The 20,477-nt window shown below is 40.1% G+C and overlaps 1 protein-coding gene across 6 annotated transcripts in view; it reads left to right on the forward strand.

The window, feature by feature from the left end:
* The window catches only part of MYLK (myosin light chain kinase), a 272,240-nt gene that overhangs the window by 50,776 nt on the left and 200,987 nt on the right, over nucleotides 1-20,477 (forward strand). For 3 of the 6 annotated variants that reach the window (XM_072985155.2, XM_072985164.2, XM_072985149.2), the window contains exon 2: nucleotides 13,436-13,605. In XM_072985155.2, the coding sequence (XP_072841256.2) occupies nucleotides 13,444-13,605 (162 nt within the window). In that variant the 5' untranslated portion in view covers nucleotides 13,436-13,443. Of the gene's footprint in view, nucleotides 1-2,530; nucleotides 2,852-13,435; nucleotides 13,606-15,805; nucleotides 15,869-20,477 lie in introns of those variants that run through there. The other 3 variants (XM_072985142.2, XM_078394399.1, XM_072985172.2) reach the window with 2 other exon arrangements.

The following is a 20,477-nucleotide window of genomic DNA, read 5'->3' on the forward strand; positions in this document are numbered from 1 at the left end:
ACACCATTAATGAATTTTATTTTGGAAGGAGAAGCAGCAGGGAAATCAGAAGAGGCAGGGGGAGTACAAGTTGAAGATGATGCCACTTGGATCGCCTGTAAAATCATGCTAAGGGGAGGGTGACCACGGAACGAAAGCCTTGTGTGGAAACACCCGGAGTCACATGAGAAAACGGTTGAAGTCTAACTCGGGCAGCTGTTGAAAGAGATACTGCTGGGCTGGCGTCAGGGAGAGAAAGGGAAAACAGCTAGCCCGGTTTGGTATGCCTGTAGGGGCATCCCTGAGAACAGCCTGTGGAAAGAGAAGTCATCAGGGGAATTCTGTGCCAACTTCTATCCTGTCGAGAAGTGTCTGTATACTGAGTCAGAAAACCGGAGTTGTGTTTCGTCAGAATCTCAGCGATTCTCTACAGTATATCTGTCTATAGTTATTTGCTGGTGACTTATTGATATTTCAAGGGAGATTAGGGTGTGTAGGAGAGAGGGAAGGAATTGTGCAGATTGGGAGTTTGGCTGCTCAATTGGTAAAGAAAAACTGACAGGTTAATTTGCTGCTAGTTATTTATATCAGTTAAAGGAGTAGGAGCCCTCCTTTGAAGAGATGGGGAGACAAATTTTTAAGGAAAGAGGGATAGAACTTTTGTAGGATTTCCACTGCTTTGAGATTGCACAGCAATTCTAATCACTCCTTGGGTTTCAGACTTTCAGCAAATGCGGATGAAGAGAGGCTTTTAAGTGTCTTTCTTTTCCTTCAGCGTTATATGCTTTTCAGATTAGAAATAAAACAAAATGAAAACAGATGTATGGATACAAGCCTGTCAGGATGCAGTGTGATCTTTACTGTAAAGCAAGATGCAAATTTTCTGCTCTAATTAAAATAAATGGAAAAAATTGAATTTCCTTTGAAGTGGTAAATAAGGTTACAGATTGGAGATTTCACCTTTACCTCATTATCCATGTAGGAGTCTGCAAATTAAGCATTAGACTCTTCCACCGATTGTCCCTGATCCTGCCTGTTTAGGGAATAGAATTCTGCCTATATTTCATGCCAGGTGAGGCTAGTGGTGTAGTGGATTCACAGCTTGCAGAGAACTCTCTGATCAGGGATTGTGACATCATCTGCCACCCCTCTTGGGCTTCTGTGCTTTCTCTGAGTTTAGCAGCAATCCTTAGAAATTCTGGGAGGAAAATGGATTTTCCAAAAGACTGAACAATGTTGCAAGCTGGGTGGATTTGATTTAAAGCAAATTGATCTAAGCCACAATTTAAAATAATGACTTAAATTTATTTTAAATTTGATTTTTCAATTTAATTTTAATTTTTTAAAATTTAAATTGTAATTTAAATCAATTTCTTTTTTCATTTTTATTAATATAACAAAATATAACAAAAACATGTAGGCGTCCTTCAGTCTTGAGAGGCTATGGTAACATGTTCTGAATAGAGGTCCTGGAACAGCATCTAGTGTGGCTGAGAAGGCCAATTTGAGAGTGACAGTCCCTTCCACACTGAAGAAAAATACAATTTGTCCTCTGTCCATCTTCCTGATTTTGCTGGTTTTGGGACTGCCTCTTTGCCTCGGCCTGCTGACCAAGTGTCTCTTCAAATTGGGAGAGGCCATGCTGCACTGCCTGTCTCCAGGCTAAATGCTCAGATGTCAAATGTTTCCCATCTGTTGAGGTTCATTCCTAAAAACATAAATAACAAATAAAATTACAACTCATATATACAGTGTAGCCCACTACCATTGGGAATATAAATTTATATATATTTAAATTAGACAGGGCACATGATATAAATTAAATCAATTTCATTTTTTAAAAAATTGATTTTTTTTACCTACCCTGGTTGCAAGGAGTTATTGTAATGCAGACTACTTAAGGCTGCTTTGGTCTTGAATGAGCAGTTAAGAGCTATTAACTGTACAAAAGAGCTGCTCTATAATTGTTGATAAGCACCAGACCAACTACCTGTATGTTTGGAGTGAGGTGGCTATGAGGACTGCTACACTGAGCAGATTCCCACATTTATCACTGACTTTTTTACTTGTAGTTGTATATTTCCAAGTAGCATCTAGTTAGCAATAAGTTACTTGTAATCAGTTATTTCCCAATAGTAATGACATAACAAGATTACATTACAGTTGTAATTTATCAATGAATAATGCAATTCTTTTTGTAACTTGAGCAATATCATATGGTTCAAGTGTTGCCTTGTGTTCAGTTGTGGATGTCAAGACTGAAAGAAAAAAAGCTTGATTGAAAGAAGTTTTTTAAATACTGTAGGCCATAAGCTTATAGCGTGCATCTTTTTTTTAAAAAAAAGTAACTCAAAATAGTCCAGCTTTTTTTGTGAAAACCAGTTACTTTTAAGAATATATCTATAGTAATCGTTAAGTACTGTCAGGGTGGAGCTGTAATGGTAGTCAATTACTTTTTTGAGTCACTTTTCAAGCTCTGTGCTTCAGCAGTAGATATAAATGGTGAGTAATTTTAATAGTAACCAATTCTATGTTGCAGTGGAAAGGGAGAAAAAGGTAGCAGGCTTGTGGCTGACTGATCAAGAATGAATCATGTATATCCCTCTGAATGAGTCTTTCCTTGTTACTAATCCTAGGGGAGGGTTGAAAATAGAGCTTAGACGGACAATGCAGCAGCTGGCAGTAATCTGACCTTACCTAAAGCAGAGCCAACTGTTAATTGTTTGGCTGATTAGCATAAAGAATTGTACTAAAATGGGATTGTGTTATAGAAACGAGGAACACTTGGTGAGCTTTGAAAGAGGGAAGAGTCAGTGCTGTAGCATGAAGATATAGATTATCATGTTTCTGGGGGGAATGCTTGAAAATACGTGTGAGTATACCTTGTCCATTACTGGGAAGGTAGCTTTGTAACTAAGAGTTCACAACATATTTTGCAAAAAAAATCTTGGTTATAGTATTATTATTATTATTATTATTTAAAAAAAAATAAAGATACAGGATTTCTGGTTGCTTGTATATATTCTGCTAATGGAAAAATGACAGGGAGTAAAGTATCTCTAAAAATCAGTGCTGATGTGGAGCTTTTGCCACTTGTGTGTCCAAATCAGTTTTGTGTTGTAAACAATTGTAAATATGTTTCCTGCATTCCATGAGTATATGCATGTTTACAAATTCTCAGTGATGGTGAACCTTTTTGAGCCTGAGTGCCGAAACTGCAACACAAAATCAACTTACTTATTTCGAAGTACCAACACTGCAATTAAAACTCAAATGCTGAGGTTTTAGTTTAGATAAAAAACAACTGCTCCTGCACTGTAAGGGTTAAATGCTTGTTGTTGTTGTTGTTTTCCTATGGGCGCTATTAACAAAGAAATACTTACCAGTCCTCCAGTTTTCCCCATTGGCTAGACCGGTAATGGTCACCATTGCACTCCTCCACTGGACCACTGCACCAGCACAGGGGAGTGCCAAAATCCAGGATTGGAGGGTGGGTAAGTGTTTCTTGATGGTGATTTATGGCTCGTGCGTGTGTGGGGGTTTGCCATTCCCAAGGTTGCTAAGCCACATGGGTGTTGTGGTGTAGAGAAAACTCTCCTAGCATCATGTGGCTGCTTCTGAGGGGAGGAGTTGCCACCATTCTTCCTCTTTCTCATTATCATAGAGAGCTTGGCATAGAGGCCTTTCCTTAGGCCAATCAGAGGGCTTGATTAAGTGCCTCTCCCCAGACCAATCCTAATAACATGATGCATTGTCCTATCTGAACCCTGTCTACTATCTGTAATGTTGTCACTACCTGTGACCATGTAATGTTACTAAAAGGACAGTCTCCTGGTGGCAGGAGAGGAGAAGACTTCTCATTCTGCTTCCTTGAGTCGCCCACCAGGAGTACTGCTGGCAGACATCCATCTCTGTGTGTGCCTGATTTCTTTAATCTATTGCTAAGAGATTCTTTGCTATTCTATTATCTGGTGATCACCACAAAGCCCATCAGCCTGCTCATTGCCTGAAACTAACACACGTGCCCACAGAGAGGGTTCTGTATGCCAGCTGTGGCATGCGTGCCATAGGTTCGCCATTGCTGCCATAGACTATCTAGTCCACCATTTTGTTTTTCAACAAAGGAAAAAATACAAAACAAAACAATAAATAGCAGTTTTTTGAAACTGAAAAATGAGTATGAAGGCAATAGTCATCCCTTGCTATTATTTTCCCACCAGTATCTAATTACAGTACTGGAGACATTTTGCCTTTCTCCCTGTACCTTTCATGACAAATAGCTATTGATAAACCTATTATCTTTAAAAGGGATTGCTTCAAAGCTTCCTGGGCTTGTAATTTGCTTTAGCAAATATCCATATATAGCTTGGGTGTTGCATACAGAACACAGGCTGGGACGAAAAAGGAAGAGGTCAGCACCACACAGAAGTTTCAAACTACAGTAGTACTGGAAAATCTGTGAGATTTGGATATAAAACGGTAGTGACTTTCCTGAAGGGCAAAAGAATTAAACCTGTTCAGTTATCATGTATAGGGGGTATTTCCCAGCTTCATTTTGAGAACAGGGAATGGGAAACAGAATTTTCCGTGTGGTCAGGGAAATCCTTATACTTTGCAGAAAACATCTAGAGGGGAAAACTTTTTCTGACGGCTAGGTGCCAGTCTATGATATGGTGCTGAATTTCTAAGTGGCAAATCCATACAATAAGGAATTGATTTCCTAATATGTTTTAATGCTCTGACCTCTTATTTGGGAAGACTTTCAGTATTTATGTCTCTCATTATATGCTAATTTCAAGGACAGTTCTAAAATACTGTACTACTGCTTTGAATCTGTCTACCAGTTTTGGTACACAAGCCTGAAAGAAAAATATAGCATCATATGTTCTTGTACCAGGCTTTTCAAGTGCCGTGATAGACATGGAAGAAGATGGTTTACAAATGGATTGAATTCACCAGTGTAGATCCTGTACTGTTTTTCAAATGACACATGCCAGAATTTCCTAGAGGTGGTGAAGACAGGAGACTACAAAATCAGATTGATACAACAGATACCATAACTATTAAATGCAGCAAGTAAAAGCCACACAGAGGTCAGTCCTCAGGGTTAAAAGGTACTAAATGGAAGGTACTTCAATTTCTCAAATTGACCTTTTTCCAGTGTTTGTATAATTGTTCTTCACTTTAAATATTGTATTTTAATGATGTTAACTACCATTGTATACTCATTGCTTTCAGTTTTAAATACTGCATTGTCTTTCAGTGTTGTAAGCTGCTTTGGGTCCTTTTCAAGGAGAAAGGCAGGGTAAAAATATATGAGAGCCAGCGAGCCTCTGAATGGCATCAAAAGGCTGACTATATAGGTGCCACCAGATGAGCCTCCTTGTAATTAGTGTTCCATGGATGGGCCTGCGCACTGAAAAAGCTTGCTCATTAGTTGCTATATTTCCATTGGACAGAGCCATGGACACAAAAAGAGTTGCCTCAATTCAGTGTTTGTGTGGCTTTTTATTTAACCTCTGAAGAGAGGCATTCTGCCTCAGGATGTTTTAGCCCTCTGCCATAGAAATATATTCTAAATATGTACGAGTCTTTCCAGCTTTTACTTCTCTTTCCTGTATAGAAATCTAAATTTCTTCACTTTTAAGAGCTACAGCAAAGTTCTTTACCTCAATCTTCCTCTCTAATTTTCCCTGAATAATGTATCTAGAGGGGCAAACTTTGAATTTTTATGAGAAGCTGCTGTTAGAGTTGCAGAACGAGTGCACCAGTCAGAAGGTAATCTTGCAGTCCAACTCTCCATGTAAGGCAATTGGTCACAAAAACAATATGGGGTTCTTTTTTTCTATTTTGTGAAGAAGAGAGGATTGTTGTTGTTGTTGTTGTTGTCGTTGTTGTCGTTGTCGTCTCCCTACCCTGGGTTCATCTTTCCTACAGGTATGATAAAAGTTATCTTTTTTTCAGCCAGTCATCTGTTCTCCATGGATATAAACCAATTGGGGAATCACTGAAATTTTCCATTATTGCCAGTGCTGAATTCCAGACGAATCTGCCCCAAGACCAGATCTTTCCTGCATTTTTCTGTCATAGGCTCCCTCAGTGTGCTTTATTTCTCCATTTAGTGTAAAGTAACTGCTGTTTCTATTAATATAATCAGTGTGCAGTTCTTAGTGGTTCTTCAGGGGGGGGGGGAATTCTCTCACATGCAAAAATGATCTGTGGCTCCCATGTACAGTAAATGTCTTGGACTACAAATCCATTGTTGCTGACTCTGTTGATGGAGCTGGAGCAGTGAGTAGAGGTATACAGATACTCTAAGGGGAATAATGGCAAATGGAACAAAAGCTGTATATTGGGGAATCTAGGAAGTCTGCAGTTATACTACTGGTCAAGTGAACTCAAATAACTTTTCTCCCCAAGCTTTGCAAATATTATCTGTATTAGGGCTTCCTCTCTCATTTTTTCCCCCTGACTCATGCAAAGGAAGCATAATGCAACCTAAGAGAGCTATATAGGAAGCTCTCTGGACTTATTTACCTTCTACAAGAAATTTATGCTGAGAGCAGTTAGTTAGGCTTATCATTTCCTCTTCCTGACTCTCTTCTTCCAAGTAGAATGGTAGAAAGAGAGGAAAGGGTATCAAAGTGGCCGGTGGGTGGGGCAGTTTCCCCAGCAGAAAAATACTTGAAATAGGTTCAGTCTGTCTTGGTCTTAGAGAGATTATGGTTCATACTGTGAGAATTTGTAAGGCTTTGTGTGCTTTTGAGAAAGGATTAAGTGGGAGAAATCAATACTGTAAGCACTAAGTGCATCACTATGTTATGCCTCTAGGCCTTTTTCATATTACTGTTGTTGTTAACAGAGATGCTTTGCTGCGTTCTGTTTTGTAGTTACAGTTATGGTAGGTTTCATCTGAAGATAATATAAATAATTTTAGGGCATAGCGGATGATAATGTACAGTATATGGTACAGGTTAAGCATCAAGGACAGCTTTTTGACACACAGTGACAATAGTCCAGATGCCTTCCGTCTCTTAAGATGTGCTTAGAGACTAAAGTGTGTACTAAAACGTGTGTATCGGGGCGGCAACGTGTTCACAGAGCTTTCTCTTATTCTGTCTATGATAAATAGAAACTAACTGCCAAAAGAACAACATTGCAACTAAAATAAGCAGAGGCAATCTAGATGCTTGCTTGGGTGGCAGTTGGAAAATTTAGAGGAAACTAAGAATGTGATCCTGTATCCTCACTGAAGTAACAATTCTCTGGAATAAGACATTACTGGTAATCCTTCGTTTCTCTTCACATCCTTGAAAAGATACTCTGTCCTATTACTAACTTTTCTGCCTACTTAGGGACAAAAATGTCTCAGTAGTCTTGCCAAACTAATTATTTTTTGTCTTCCTTCAGGATATCAGGTATGGCAGAACTTGAGGGAGTCATAGGAGGTACTTTTCTCCTTAGTTTAGAGTTACTGGTAGCATTATACATAATGACAGGATCTAAAGGTTCTGCTCTTCAAAAAGGTATCAGCCATTGTGGGACATGTTGACTGCTGAGGTCCCAAGAGCGCTGTGCTTCTTCTGTTCCTATATATACAAGGCTCCTAGAAGACGAAAAAGCATGATTCAGGCATGAGCTTCTTGCTTAGCTGCTGATTGTCGGAATACTAGAAAGTAGGGCTGTTAGAGAGAACATAAAATGGAATCCAGGTGCCTTTTTTATATTCCTCCCTGTGAGCCAGACTCTCGCAGTTTCACATTCCAGCCTTAAGTGTGCTTGTCCTCACCTTCCTGTCACTTCTTTAATAACTTAGCATTAACAACCTGTACCTGTGGAACCCCACTGCTTCTCATGATGAGGCAGGCAGTAGCATAGAGAAAAGCCCTGAGGCTAGTGGTGTGTGTCTGTACCTGCATTCAGAGAGACTGAGAGGGGAGATGCTGATCACAGAACTGCAGAGTTCATCTTTGGGTTTGGGGACAGGACAAACTGTGAAGAAAGAGACGGCACTTGACAATTGGAAACAAAAAGTGTGTGGGAAAAGTCAAGGATTGTATGCTTTCCTGTGGACAGTCAGATGAAGAGGGTCAAGCAGTGATCTCTGACTTATGCTGGAGAAGCAAGAAGCAAACTTAATTTCTCAAATGAAGGTATTTTCCATCTACCTCACCCTAATAACCAGTGTTTTATTCTTTTTAATGAATGCTTTAGACATTCCTTAATCAATTGATATTTGCCTAGACTTGGCTGTTATTAACTACAGGATTGTACAAGGTTAATTATTTGCTTCATATTGATGACACAACCACCTTATAAAATGTCAGCTGAGTGAGGACAAAGTGACATTTGACTTGTATGTTCTTGTATGTTTCCAGGGTTATTTTGCATATTGAATTGCCAGGGCAATGATTTCCAAGCTCTGTCAATTGTTAGGGAACTCATCCAAAGCTTTTTGGTTGTTTTTTTTCTGACAATGTTGTATAATATTGTTTAAAACATTTTGAGAAATTTTTGAAGCTATCGCTTGTGCACACTTATGTGTTTGCTCTTAGGAAATGTTAGATTATGATCTGCCCCCTAAGAAATGATCAGGCTGAGGCTGGTCTACAAGTACTGTCCAAGCCTCTGACTGTGTTTCTAAGTCAATATCATGAAATAATAGAAATGAGTCTACAGCAGGGGTCTGAAACATGCAGCCCGAGGGCCATTTGTGGAATGATAGTTTGTGGCCCCCACCTTGCCTCCCCCCCCGAAGTGCCCACGTTCCTCTGCTGTCAAGAGTTAAAAAAAGCCTTGCCTCACTTGCTGGTTCTCTCCCAAGACAGCGCCTCTTACACCCTCCATCCGGAACTGCCGCCTGCCAACCAGCCCGCCTGTCAGTCAGCTGGCAGGCGGCAGTTCTGGATGGAGGGTGCAAGAGGCACGGTCTTGGGAGAGAGCCAGCGAGCAAGGCGCGCTGCCTGCCCTTTCCCCCTGAGCCGCCGCCGAGCGATGCCTGAGAGCAGAGCTCACTCCCGGCCCATCCTCGAAGAGTGCATCCAACAGCAGCTTCCGCCACCTCTTCCAGGGAAGTGACTCTCTGGCTCTCTTTCTCCCTCAGCACCCCCAGCACCAGCCTGGCCAGCAGCCGCCTCAGCGCCGCTCGCCTCGCAAAGTTTGCTCCTCTGTTGTGGTGGGGGTAGCTGCTGCTGCTGAGTGCGCCTTTTTTGAGGGGGAGGGGCTCAGGAAGGTTGCTGGACCCCCGTGTGTGTTTGTGTGCATGCACGTGCACCTGTGGGCCCCCTGCCCCATTCTGTGTAATTTTGCGGGTACCGGTGAGGGGTTTTCTCCTTTGGCAAGGCCATTTCTGTGAGGGTTTTTTAAAAATTTTTTTGTCGTGCCCTCCCCCTGCTAGAGCCTCGTGGCGCAGTGGTTAAATCGCTATACTGCAGCTAAAGATGTGCTCACGACCTGGGGTTCAAATCCCAGGTAGCCGGCTCAAGGTTGACTCAGCCTTCTATCCTTCCGAGGTCGGTAAAATGAGTACCCAGCTCGCTGGGGGGGGGCAATGTGTAGCCTGCATAATTAAATTGTAAACCGCCCAGAGAGTGCTTGAAGCACTATGGGGCGGTATATAAGCAGCACGCTTTGCTTTGCTTTTTGCTAGGAGGTCACTGGCGCTCCCTCCCTTCTCCGCTTCTTCATCCTCCTGCTCCTGGTGGTGGTAATAGTGAAGAAGGAGCCAGAGGGGTTCATGGTTGGCGCCCCTCTTCTTCCTTCTCCTCCTCCTCCTCCTCCTCCTTGGAGCCCCAGCTGGGATAAGGAAACTTCTGGGCGGCTTCTTCGGTATCTTGCTCTGCTTGGTGGAAAAGCTGATGCAGCTCAGCCTCACCCAGACTCTGCCTCCAGCGGCCCCCAGGTAAATTGAGTTTGAGACCCCTGGTCTACAGGCTCTTTGGGCTGTCTCCCTGTTTCTTGGCAGGCTTAACCAGTGTTAGCATTACTTGTGTGACTATCATGTTTAACAGTAACCAGAATTTACAAGTGGTTTGAAAACTCTGTTTAAGCTAGAATGTGATCTGTTTTGATTGAAAATGTCAGTGAACAGATCAGCCCAAATGATGATTAAAGCAAGTGGGAAAGAATCACATTCCAAAGAAACAGACTGAAGGAATATGTTGATCCAGTCCTGGTTTTCTAGCTGTAGTCTCCTGATTTGTGTGAGGAGGAATCTGTGTCACGTTATGGGGATTGTAGTCTAAAAAAGTAACTTTTCCAAGCGCTGGGAGCATTATCTCATAATGTTTTTTTGTATTGCTTCTTATTAGACTTACTGTTAAATCTGGTATGTGGAAAATAGTGTTGACAGTAGGGGTACAATGTTTATATAAACATCAGAGGCATAGCTGAATTATTCCATTTTTCTGTAAAAACAAAGTACCTTCCCAAAACGATGTCCATTTGCTTGCGCCTAGTGAAAAAAAAAACCTTTCAAGGTCTCCATGGCTTAGCTTCACATGTTTTCTGAAGGAGCACATAATCCCATATCATACTTTGTGTATTCTAATAGAACAGAGTAAGGCCCTTCTTTGTAGGCCTACTTGCTGGAGGTAAGTCTTTAAGAAGGAAAGGGTTTTGGGGGCTGAAATGCCCAGATGCCTGGCTCAAAAATGAAAAAACCAAAAACCTGGCACCACAGTCCTTACTTTTTAGATGCCAAACAGAACCTCTTTATTCACTGAAGCATCTTGTACTCTTCTGTTCCCTGTAGAATGTTACTATTTGTTACTAGATTCATTGGCTTGTTTTGTAGTTTGCAGTACTGTATTTTATTACATGATTTTACATTATAGTTGTGGAACTAAGACGTTTTCTGAAACTGAGAAATTAAGGGTGATACATAGGTACCTTAGATGAACAAAATTAAATAAGCTATGATTATGACATGAGCTATGCCCCTCATGCTAACTTTTCTGTGTGATAAGATGCTAAAATTGAGATGCTAAAGAGTCGGGCGGTACTCCCATTACATAAAATAATGGTGTATAGTCAAGTCAATTCTGACTTTTCACAACCTTTTTCAGAGTTTTCTAGATAGAGAGTACTCAGAAGTGGTCTACCCATCTAGGAACATCCTGGGACTGTGCAGCTTGCCCAAGGCCACACAGGCTGGCTCTACTCACAGGAAGCACAGTGGGGAATTGAGCTCCTAACCTCTGGCTCTGCAACTAGATACCTAACTCACTCAGTTATTCCACCAGCCCATTACATAGATGAACATAAAAAGAGGGCATTCCACTGGTTTTCCTGCTTAACTAGTGGGTGGTCTGGAATCTCATCAGCTTATGTGACCAAAGGTTTATTTGGTCATTACTCATTGATTTAAACATTTTTACCTCTCTGTTTGTTCTTTTTTTACTATTGTGGAGGGGGGAATGCTTTCTAATATCAACCATAAATCCTCTGGTTATCCAAGCCAGGAGAACTGTTATTTGGAGAAGTGCATCAAATGCAGAATTTAAGGCAAGGATGGAGAAAATGTGCTGCTCCTAAATATGCTGGATTGCCATTCTACCCCCTCTGATCTACCACTGCCATTGGTGAGAACTGATGGGAAATGCATCTTAGAGGCATCAGGAAGGCTGTGGGTTCTTCTTTCCTCATACAAAAGCTGTGTTATTCAGGGTTGGAAAGGGTGAAGAAGTAATGACAAGGAATCAGTGAAGCTGAGAGGAGAATGATTATAAGCATGTCAGAGGACCATTAAGTTGATGGGAAGGGAAAATTGTGGAATTCAGATAAAGGGTACAGATTCCAGGATGGTACCAGGGCAATTCAGAAGAGGTATGTATTTATGTAGAAGAGATACATGTTGAATCATATGTGTCGGTAAAATACCTGCTTTGATTGATTGCTTTCAAAGAGTGTTTGCTGGTAAATCTTCCTGAATTTTGTATTAAGAAATAGGGATGCCTCTAAAATTCCTTTCTTGACTGTTGCCTTTATGTTTTACAAAGTCAGTGTACTGTATAAATGGCGAAGAGAAGAACAGCTAACAACTCATAACTAAGTTTTGGTTCATTGCCTGTTGTGAGACCTGCTGTTGCAAAACAGAGTATAGTGCAGTTAGTTCTTGTCTGAGCTGTCCAGAGACAGTAGATTAAAAAATAAAATAAATATTTAATCTAGTCTATTATTTTATTTATTTATTTATTTATTTATTTATTTATTTATTTATTTATTTATTTATTTAATTAATTAATTAATTAATTAATTAATTAATTAATATGCCGCCCACACTACCCAAAGGTCTCTGGGCGGCTTACAGCATTTAAAATACAATAAAGATATGTACAATTAATATATATATAAAATTGCCATCAGACCCACAGCTAATATTATTTCAGTTAAAAGCCTTCTGGAACAGGAAGGTTTTGACCTGGCGCCGAAATGTTATCAGTGTCGGCGCCAGACAAATCTCAGTCGGGAGGGCATTCCATAGTCTGGGGGCAGCTGCCAAAAAGGCCCTTTGTCTGCAAGCCGTCCCTCTTACCTCCTTGAGGGACGGCTCTTTCAAAAGGGCCCCCTGGCTAGATCTTAACTGCCAGGTAGGCTCATATGGAAGGAGGCGGTCCTTCAGGTATCCAGGGCCCAAGCCGTTTATTACATTTATTTATTACGGCTGCAAGTAGGAATCATAACTAATTAAAAAACAGTGTGGTTTGTTTTAATCTTCTTGGATTCATACTTTTTAAAAAAGTTTGTAATGAAGATTTTATATATATATATCCTTTGTTTAGTAATTCTCCCTTTCCTACTTTTCCTAAACAAAAATGGAACTATTTTTCTTATATTCTGCTTTTTATTTCACTGTTCTTCTGGAGTGTCTTGTTCTGGCAACTTAAGAAGTCTCCGGAGCAGTGATACCCCTCTCTGATTGTTTACATCTTACTACTGGACACAACTCAGCCAAAGTTGAGCTGTTTTCATTTCTATTGCTTTTGACAGGAGAAATTTATGCAAGAGACAGTGACAGGATCAAATATTTAAACATGGTGTAAAAGAGAGACAGTATTACTTATGAAATAGACATATTTTTCTTGTTTCTCTCCTATCCTTTAGTGTATATAGAGTTCAGCCTATAAAAATCTACAGATCTTGGACAGTCACTCACCTAGCAGAATATTTGTGGCTGGAAATCATGCTGTTATAATGAAGTGTGTGAGTGAGCGAGCGCACATAACATGAAGTAAACCAAGTTACACTTTTGTAAAGAGCTACATATCTTCTTATCCACTCAAATGTGAGCTCCCTAAACCCCAATAAGAGTTTCACTCAAGTTATTATGCACAGAGCTTTGAATTTAACTAGCACAACAATACTTATGAACTTATGATTTTGGTTGTAGTCTTAGCTCTATTTGTACAGAACTAGTGACTCATACATGTATGTTGTTTTTCATTCTCCTTTGAAGCTCTCAACATGGGGGATGTGAAACTCGTATCTACTAGGATCTCCAAGGCCACCTTGACTCTGGACCACTCTTCTCTAAGACCTCCTATTCCAACAGAGCCACCAGCATTTACTTTACCTCCAAGGAATATCCGAGTGCCACTTGGAGGCACAGCCAGGTTTGAAGGCAAAGTAAGTAGAAATCTACTGCTTGGGAAAAGAGAGATTAGTGAAGCTATTTTGTATTATACTGTCCCTTCTAGTAGCATGAATATATTGAGAAAATTACTGCATGTATGCCCATGAGATGGGTTGGGAAGAATCAGATTTTTTTATATCGGTAATCTTGTTTCCATCATTTTTGAGTTTGTACTGTATTATCTAAAATTGGCCAAGGTATTACATGCAACACAAGTGCTCAAAGGTAATTCTTTTACACTTTTAAAAATCAGAGCAGTCTGGCTGCAGAACATTTCAACAGGGTATATTTGTCAAACAGAAACTCTAGGTATTTGATTGATCTTGGCTACACCTTGGTAGGTTCTGCTGTTAATAAATAGGTCCTGTTTTTAGTTTGTCACAGATGTTTCTACTCTTCAGGTGATTAGGAAAACATAAGAATGCTATTTCTGCTTAGAGGATTGTATCTCATAAGAATTTGAAATAAATAAGATTTTGAATTAATTCTTGGATCACCAATTTCCAATATTTGGGTTTTCATGCAAATAGCACCTTTCATTTCCTGCTACACTGACTAATTAAACACTTCTCACTGTGTGTTTAGTGCACTGATCTGCATATGGGAATTAGTCTTATTGACATTCATGGAACTTTCCTCTGCATAAGCATATTTAATGTCCTAGTATATGTTTCCTTCATACTGAACCATTTTTATTCATAATCTCAGTTCTGTTACTTTGATCTCACTTTATAGAACCAAGGATGGAAGACTGAGGCTGATGTTGCTTTTGCTTTGGAATTTATTGCTGTATTTTCCAATAAAGCCTCTGAAAGCACTTAACAAAGTTAAAAACTAAATATTACAATAAATGCTTTTACTTCCAAAAAAACATTAGATACAAGCCAAGTTTGGAACAGTATTCTAAAATCAGGTCATTTTTTATTGTTTTATCCCACCATGGGTCACCCACCCACCTTGGTTTAGAGGTTGGAGGTTCCCAAAGAAATGGTGTCTGAGCAAATATCTCAGTAATTGGGGGGGGGGCGGTTCATGAGAGAGAAGTCCATTCTCAAGGTGGTCTAATTTCAAGTAGAATAATAGTGTGATTACATGGGGAGATAGATAGCATTTTTGACTGCTTGTGATGTGGTCTTGTGCAATTGGTTTTCCTGTGATTACTCAGTGTTTGGGCAATTGCACTCCAATCCGACCCTGATCCATGCCTAAACTGGACCTGTTTGGTCCAGCTGGAAGGATATTACCTACTGGGACTGGGCTGGAGTGATTCCTTTGCCGATTTGTCATTTAGTGATATCACTTGTAGCAAAGCAACCCTATCCAGTGTGATCAGACACGTGCACTTCCAGACATCTGATTGCACCCTAAAGCTTTAAAGAGCAAAAGGAGAATATTAAGCTGGGCCCACAAATTGTTTAGGAACAGCCACTTGTTCAAATGACTCAGCGAGCCTGATCCGTATGCTGAAGAATTGGATGGTATCATGGATTGTACTACCTTGGAGTATAGGTAAAAAGCACTTATTTTAAAATGCTGCTCCATATGTGTGTTGCAGAGATCTGAAAAGTAATGCTTTGGCTCAGGTGCTTGGCTTGTTATGTTTGTTTTTTAATTTCATAAGATTTTCATACAGAGAATTTAAAAACCACCCCTCAACTTTTTCCCTGCATGTTCTTTGAAAAGTTGCAATATATTCTAGCACCTCGGAAGCTTACCCCCATCATTCTGAAAGATCAGGCCTGAGGTGGAATGCTGACCCTCAGAGATTCCCACACTTGACCATACACACGGTCTTCGAACCTGATTGGTAACATTTGCTGAGGCACAGCTGTTCTGTTATCTCTTGAGATATACTCAAGTCTTCTGTCATAGGAAAAATGAGCTGCAGATGTTTTGATGAGTTGTTACTGATACTTGGCTTAATCACACAATATAAATATTAAACTAAACTTGGGTTGAAACATTTTTTAAAATGGCTAGACAGGAGATTTTCTTCAAAGCAGTCTTCCATGCTGGAATTTATCTTATCAGAAAGAACAAACATTTTGAGACTCCAAGGCAGGATATAAGGCTGATATTGTAAAGATTTTATGCTCTCTCATTTTAAAAAGAACCTGGTAGAAATCCCAGAGTCAGGTCTGTATTATTCTTTCCTGAATATATATATCAAAAAGCTGTGTAGAATAATTCACATAAAAGGAGAACTTGAAAGAGAAGAAAAATGCAGAAGTTAAATCCAGGGCAAGTGAAGAAAAGGTAAAGATTTGTTTAAATGCATTGGGGGAGGAAATACCTTTCAGAGCAACTCTAGTTTTGTTTTGTTTTTCTTTAATCGGACTAACGTCAAGATGTACTGCACATCTTTTAAAGAAGTGTGTCATAGGAAATTACACTGAGTCTCTTCAGATAGGAATCAAAGCAGTTTTTTTAATGGGGAAGACATGCTATGAATGTGCAAACAAGAAAAGGAAGCTGTGTATTTTGTTAATTAAGTAGTGTGGTCTTTCTCTGTATCCTGGTCCATCAAATGGCAGGGTGGGGGCAGTGATTGCTTAAACGTTCTGAAATCTAATGGTTGTTGTGGGTCTTTCAGGCTCGTTGGCCGTGTTCTGAAGGTTGTTCTTCCTAACGTTTCGCCAGTCTCTGTGGCCGGCATCTTCAGAAGAAGGAGTATCTTGTCCTCTGAAGAGGACATGATACTCCTGTCTAATATTCTGAAATTCTGTCTAATATTCCTGTCTAATATTCTGAAATCTGTTCAGAATATTAGTTGTAGTCATGGTGACGTACTCAAGTGCAGAGCATCTATCTGTTCATAGATCTGTCTGTGTTTCCTAGATGGAATTAATTTCAGATGACAAAGCATTGCCCCTTTCCTGTGTTACATATTCCTGATATGTGAAGAAGCAATAGTGACTTATCAGTGCAGAAAGCCAAGTTGAAACCAATAGAGCCTTGTTTTCCCCCTCCCCTTTCCCCCAAATTAAAGCATTTTAACGTTGTTGGGAAAGTCTTATTGCGTACATCTCTTTGAAGAATTAACCAAATGTTTTGTTGCCTGGGGCGAGGACAGGAGGTAGTAGTTGCCAATAGAAATGGCCATGGTAGTGCCTTCTTTAAAGAAGTGTATTAACTGTGTATTCTGTGAAAAAAGAAACAAAGGGAAATGTGAGTCTGCTGCGTGAATTAAGAGTTAAAAAATACATCAGGTAGTTCATATTGTCCACAAATGAGAGAAAGATTTTGTCCTGGATAAAAATTTTAGTCTTTAAATCATCAGAAGAAAATTCTTGAATTAACTTGTGGAGTTAATTTTTTTATCATTTTGAAATGGAAGTACTCAAAGGCACTTTTTTTAAACAGTGGGATGCTGTGCTTGGAAGTATTCCACTTTAATAATGTATCTGTGTATAATAATTTATCCAGTATGGGTGATAGCCTTGCCTCTCCATAAATCAGTGCGCTGTTGAGAACCTGATGCTAGCTAGAACAAAGCCATCCTTACACACAGGCATTCTTTTGATGTCTACCAGGAAATGGGAAATCATAACCTGCTCTGAACTGAACCTAATATTAGGGCTGCATGTTGTCTCTCCCTTGCTAGAGGCACTGACAATGGCTAGTCTATGTGAAATAAGATGGTGATGGACGCAGAGTTGTCTCTCACCTCATACGCCCTTTCTTTGTGTAAGAAGTTAATTTTCTCATCTGAATAGCATTAAGTGCATTGTATTTATTTTCACTTTAAAGAATAATGACCACACATTTCAAAACTGATTCCTTTTTTTCCCAACCAAGTGGAGACAAGGATTGGACTCTCCTTTATTCTGTTGTGAGACGTTTCTGTTCCTATGAAGGAAAAAAAAAAAAGAGATCCTGGCAGATAACCCTCGCACTGTGTTCCTTTCCATTTTGTGCCCACCATGTTGTCAAATAACCAGTATGCCTGCCTGGAATGCAAGCACAGTGTTAAAGACATGTTTCTGAATGGTTTCTTGTAACCTCAGTTTGTGTGTCTTCATAGAATGATTGAGTTGTAAGGGATCTATAAAGCCATCCAACCTCCTGCTCAGTGCAGAGAGCCAAATCAGAGATCTGACTGATGGTTGTCCACTTTTCTCTTGAATGCCTCCAGCGTTTGAATGCTCGCCACCTCCTGAGGTAATTGTTTCTGTTGTCATACAGTGCTGCTCTACCAGTTAAGATGTTTTCCCTGATATTCAGGCTAAATCTAACTTCTTGTAACTTGAGCCTATTATTGCTTGTCCTGCACTCCGGGATGATCAAGAACAGATCCTTGCCCTCCTCTGTAGGACAGCCTTCTAAGTATTTGGAAAATCCTATCAAATTTCTCCTCAGTCTTTGCTTCTCACTGCTAAACATCCCCATTTCTTTCAGTCTTTCCTTATACAGCTTGGTTTCCAGTCCTAGTTTCCCCATACACAAACTGGGGCTATGAAACAAACTAGGAGCAGGTCCTTAATACAGTAAATATATCCGCTGATCTTGAAATCCTTCTTTTATCTTTTACGCTAGATCAATAAGACTTCATTTGTTTGCTGGCTTCTTTATTAGTTACCCCTTGTTTCCTCCAGTGAGTTCAAGGTAGCATATGTGGCTTTTACCTTCTCCTTTTTATCCTCACAGTATCCTGTGAAATAAATCAGGCAAAGAGAGAGAGAATTGTTTGCCCAGTGTCACCCAGTAAGCTTCATAATCAAGTTGGAACTTCAGCTGCATCTCTCACATCCTATTCCAGTGATCTGAATGCTTACACTGCTTCTAGCAATTCTTAAGCACAGTTGTTTTCTCCCTCTAAGCCTATGAAACAGGAGGGCCACTGAAATAGTAAGCACCCATTGTTGGCTCTGTGGGAACAAGTGATATCCTAAACTGGCTTTAGGACAAGCCCTATTTGTCCTGTTCTAGTTCTCACATGTGGAGAGCTAAATCTGAAAAGAAAGAAAAGAAAGAAGAGCAGACGCTGATTTAGAAAATCTGAAAAATCAGAGTGTGTGATTGTATGGCAGCAAACCTCATGTAAAGACAGGTTTCCTCTTCAGGTTTAGCTCTCCACATGCAAGGGTTAGGACAGAGATGGGCAAGGCTAGCATGCTTCCTTTACTTTTGGCTTGATCTTTTTCATCACCTAAATAGGGCTACATTATCTACCATTATGTTGTTTCATGTTTTATTACCTAAATCACATACCTGCTCTCTTATGTGTGACTGATACCTGTATAAAATCCATTTTGCAACATAAGCTTACTTAAAAGTTCTTGTATCAGAAATACAAACCTCAGTCGTCTCTTACCGTGTGAGAGATAATATCCTTACACTGCCATGAAGCAGAATTTCCTATGTGAGTTGGGGCCAACAGTAGTCACCAGTACTGAAGTGGATAAAGATATTCCGTGGTGGAATTAGTGCCAAAATATAATTTAAACAACATTCCTGATGAATTTAAAGCCCACATAAGAAACAGATTTTCATTACTAAACTCAATTGACTGTGAACCAGAGCAACTGTAGATTGAAACCAGAGATATTGTTAGGAAAGAATGTAAAAAGACAATTTCTGTAGTAAAAAGAAAAGAAAAACCTAGATGGATGATGGGAAAAACACTTAAAATTTTAAAGGACAGGCATGAAGCAGCAGGAAAAGATGACAAAAATAGGTCAGAACCCCGAATGCAGTTTTTCAGTTACTGTCATGCTGACAGTAGCTGAAAAACTCTTTGTAGAGAAAGAGAACTACAGTGGTGCCCTGCAGTACAGTACTGTATGACAATAACCAGTTAAAGGATATAGAAGAGAACAACAAAAGGAGAACAAAGAAGAATATTCAAGATTCTGGAATATTCAATTCCAGAATATTCAATAAATCAAAGGGAAATTTAAGGCTATATTAGGAATGTTGAATGAACATGAGGGAAGCACACTTATATGAGCAGGAGAAAATAAAAATAAAAGGAGGTGGAAACAGCATGCTGAAAACCTTTACAAAGAGATAAGAGGATGACAGACTCCTTTGAAGAGGAATCCTATGATGAAGAACCTGCAGTTCTAGAGAGTAGTCTAGATTTTAGTAGTCAAGAATATGACCAGAACACAGTGGGATTGAGACTACTGGCAGCAATTTTTGACTATTAAGGGTTTCCTCTATCCCCATCCTGAGACCCCCAAAGTCAATTTATCATAAGAACATAAGAAGAGCCCTGCTGGATCAGGCCAAGGGTCCATCTAGTCCAGCTTCCTGTATCTCACAGTGGCCCCACCAGATGCCTCTGGGAGCACCGGAGACAACTGGAGACCTGTCTCCTGATACCCCTCCCTTGCATCTGGCATTTGGAGGTACCTTTCTTTGAAGCCTAGAGATTATACATCCCCATCATGGCTTGTAACCTGAGATGGACTTTTGCTTCAGAAGTCTGTCCAATCCCCTTTTAAAGGCATCTAGGCCAGATGCCATCACCACAGCAAGGAGTTCCACAGACCTTAGGATTTCAGTACAGATCGAAGTCCCCTCCACTCAATCTTGTGTGCTGTTAGCACAAGAGTTGCTGATAGTGGAGGGATGATCCCACGAATAAAACCCTTCTCCCTTTGTACAACAGCAACAAACACTTTGACGAGCAGCCCAGTGCCATATTATTATCTCGGTGGGGCTTTCCTCTCAATCAAGGTTTAATAAGAGCACTGACCATTGTGATTACATGAACTACTGGATAGCTCAGTGGTTTGGGTTTCTGACTGCAGAGCCAGAGATTAGGAATTTTATTCCCTACTCTGCCTCCCTGACAGAAGCTAGATTCTATGATCCATAGGGTTCCTTCCAGATCTGTAGTTCTGAGGAAAGAGAGAGG

Source organism: Pogona vitticeps, chromosome 1 (assembly GCF_051106095.1).
Source record: "Pogona vitticeps strain Pit_001003342236 chromosome 1, PviZW2.1, whole genome shotgun sequence".
NCBI classification, from domain to species: Eukaryota; Metazoa; Chordata; class Lepidosauria; order Squamata; family Agamidae; genus Pogona; species Pogona vitticeps.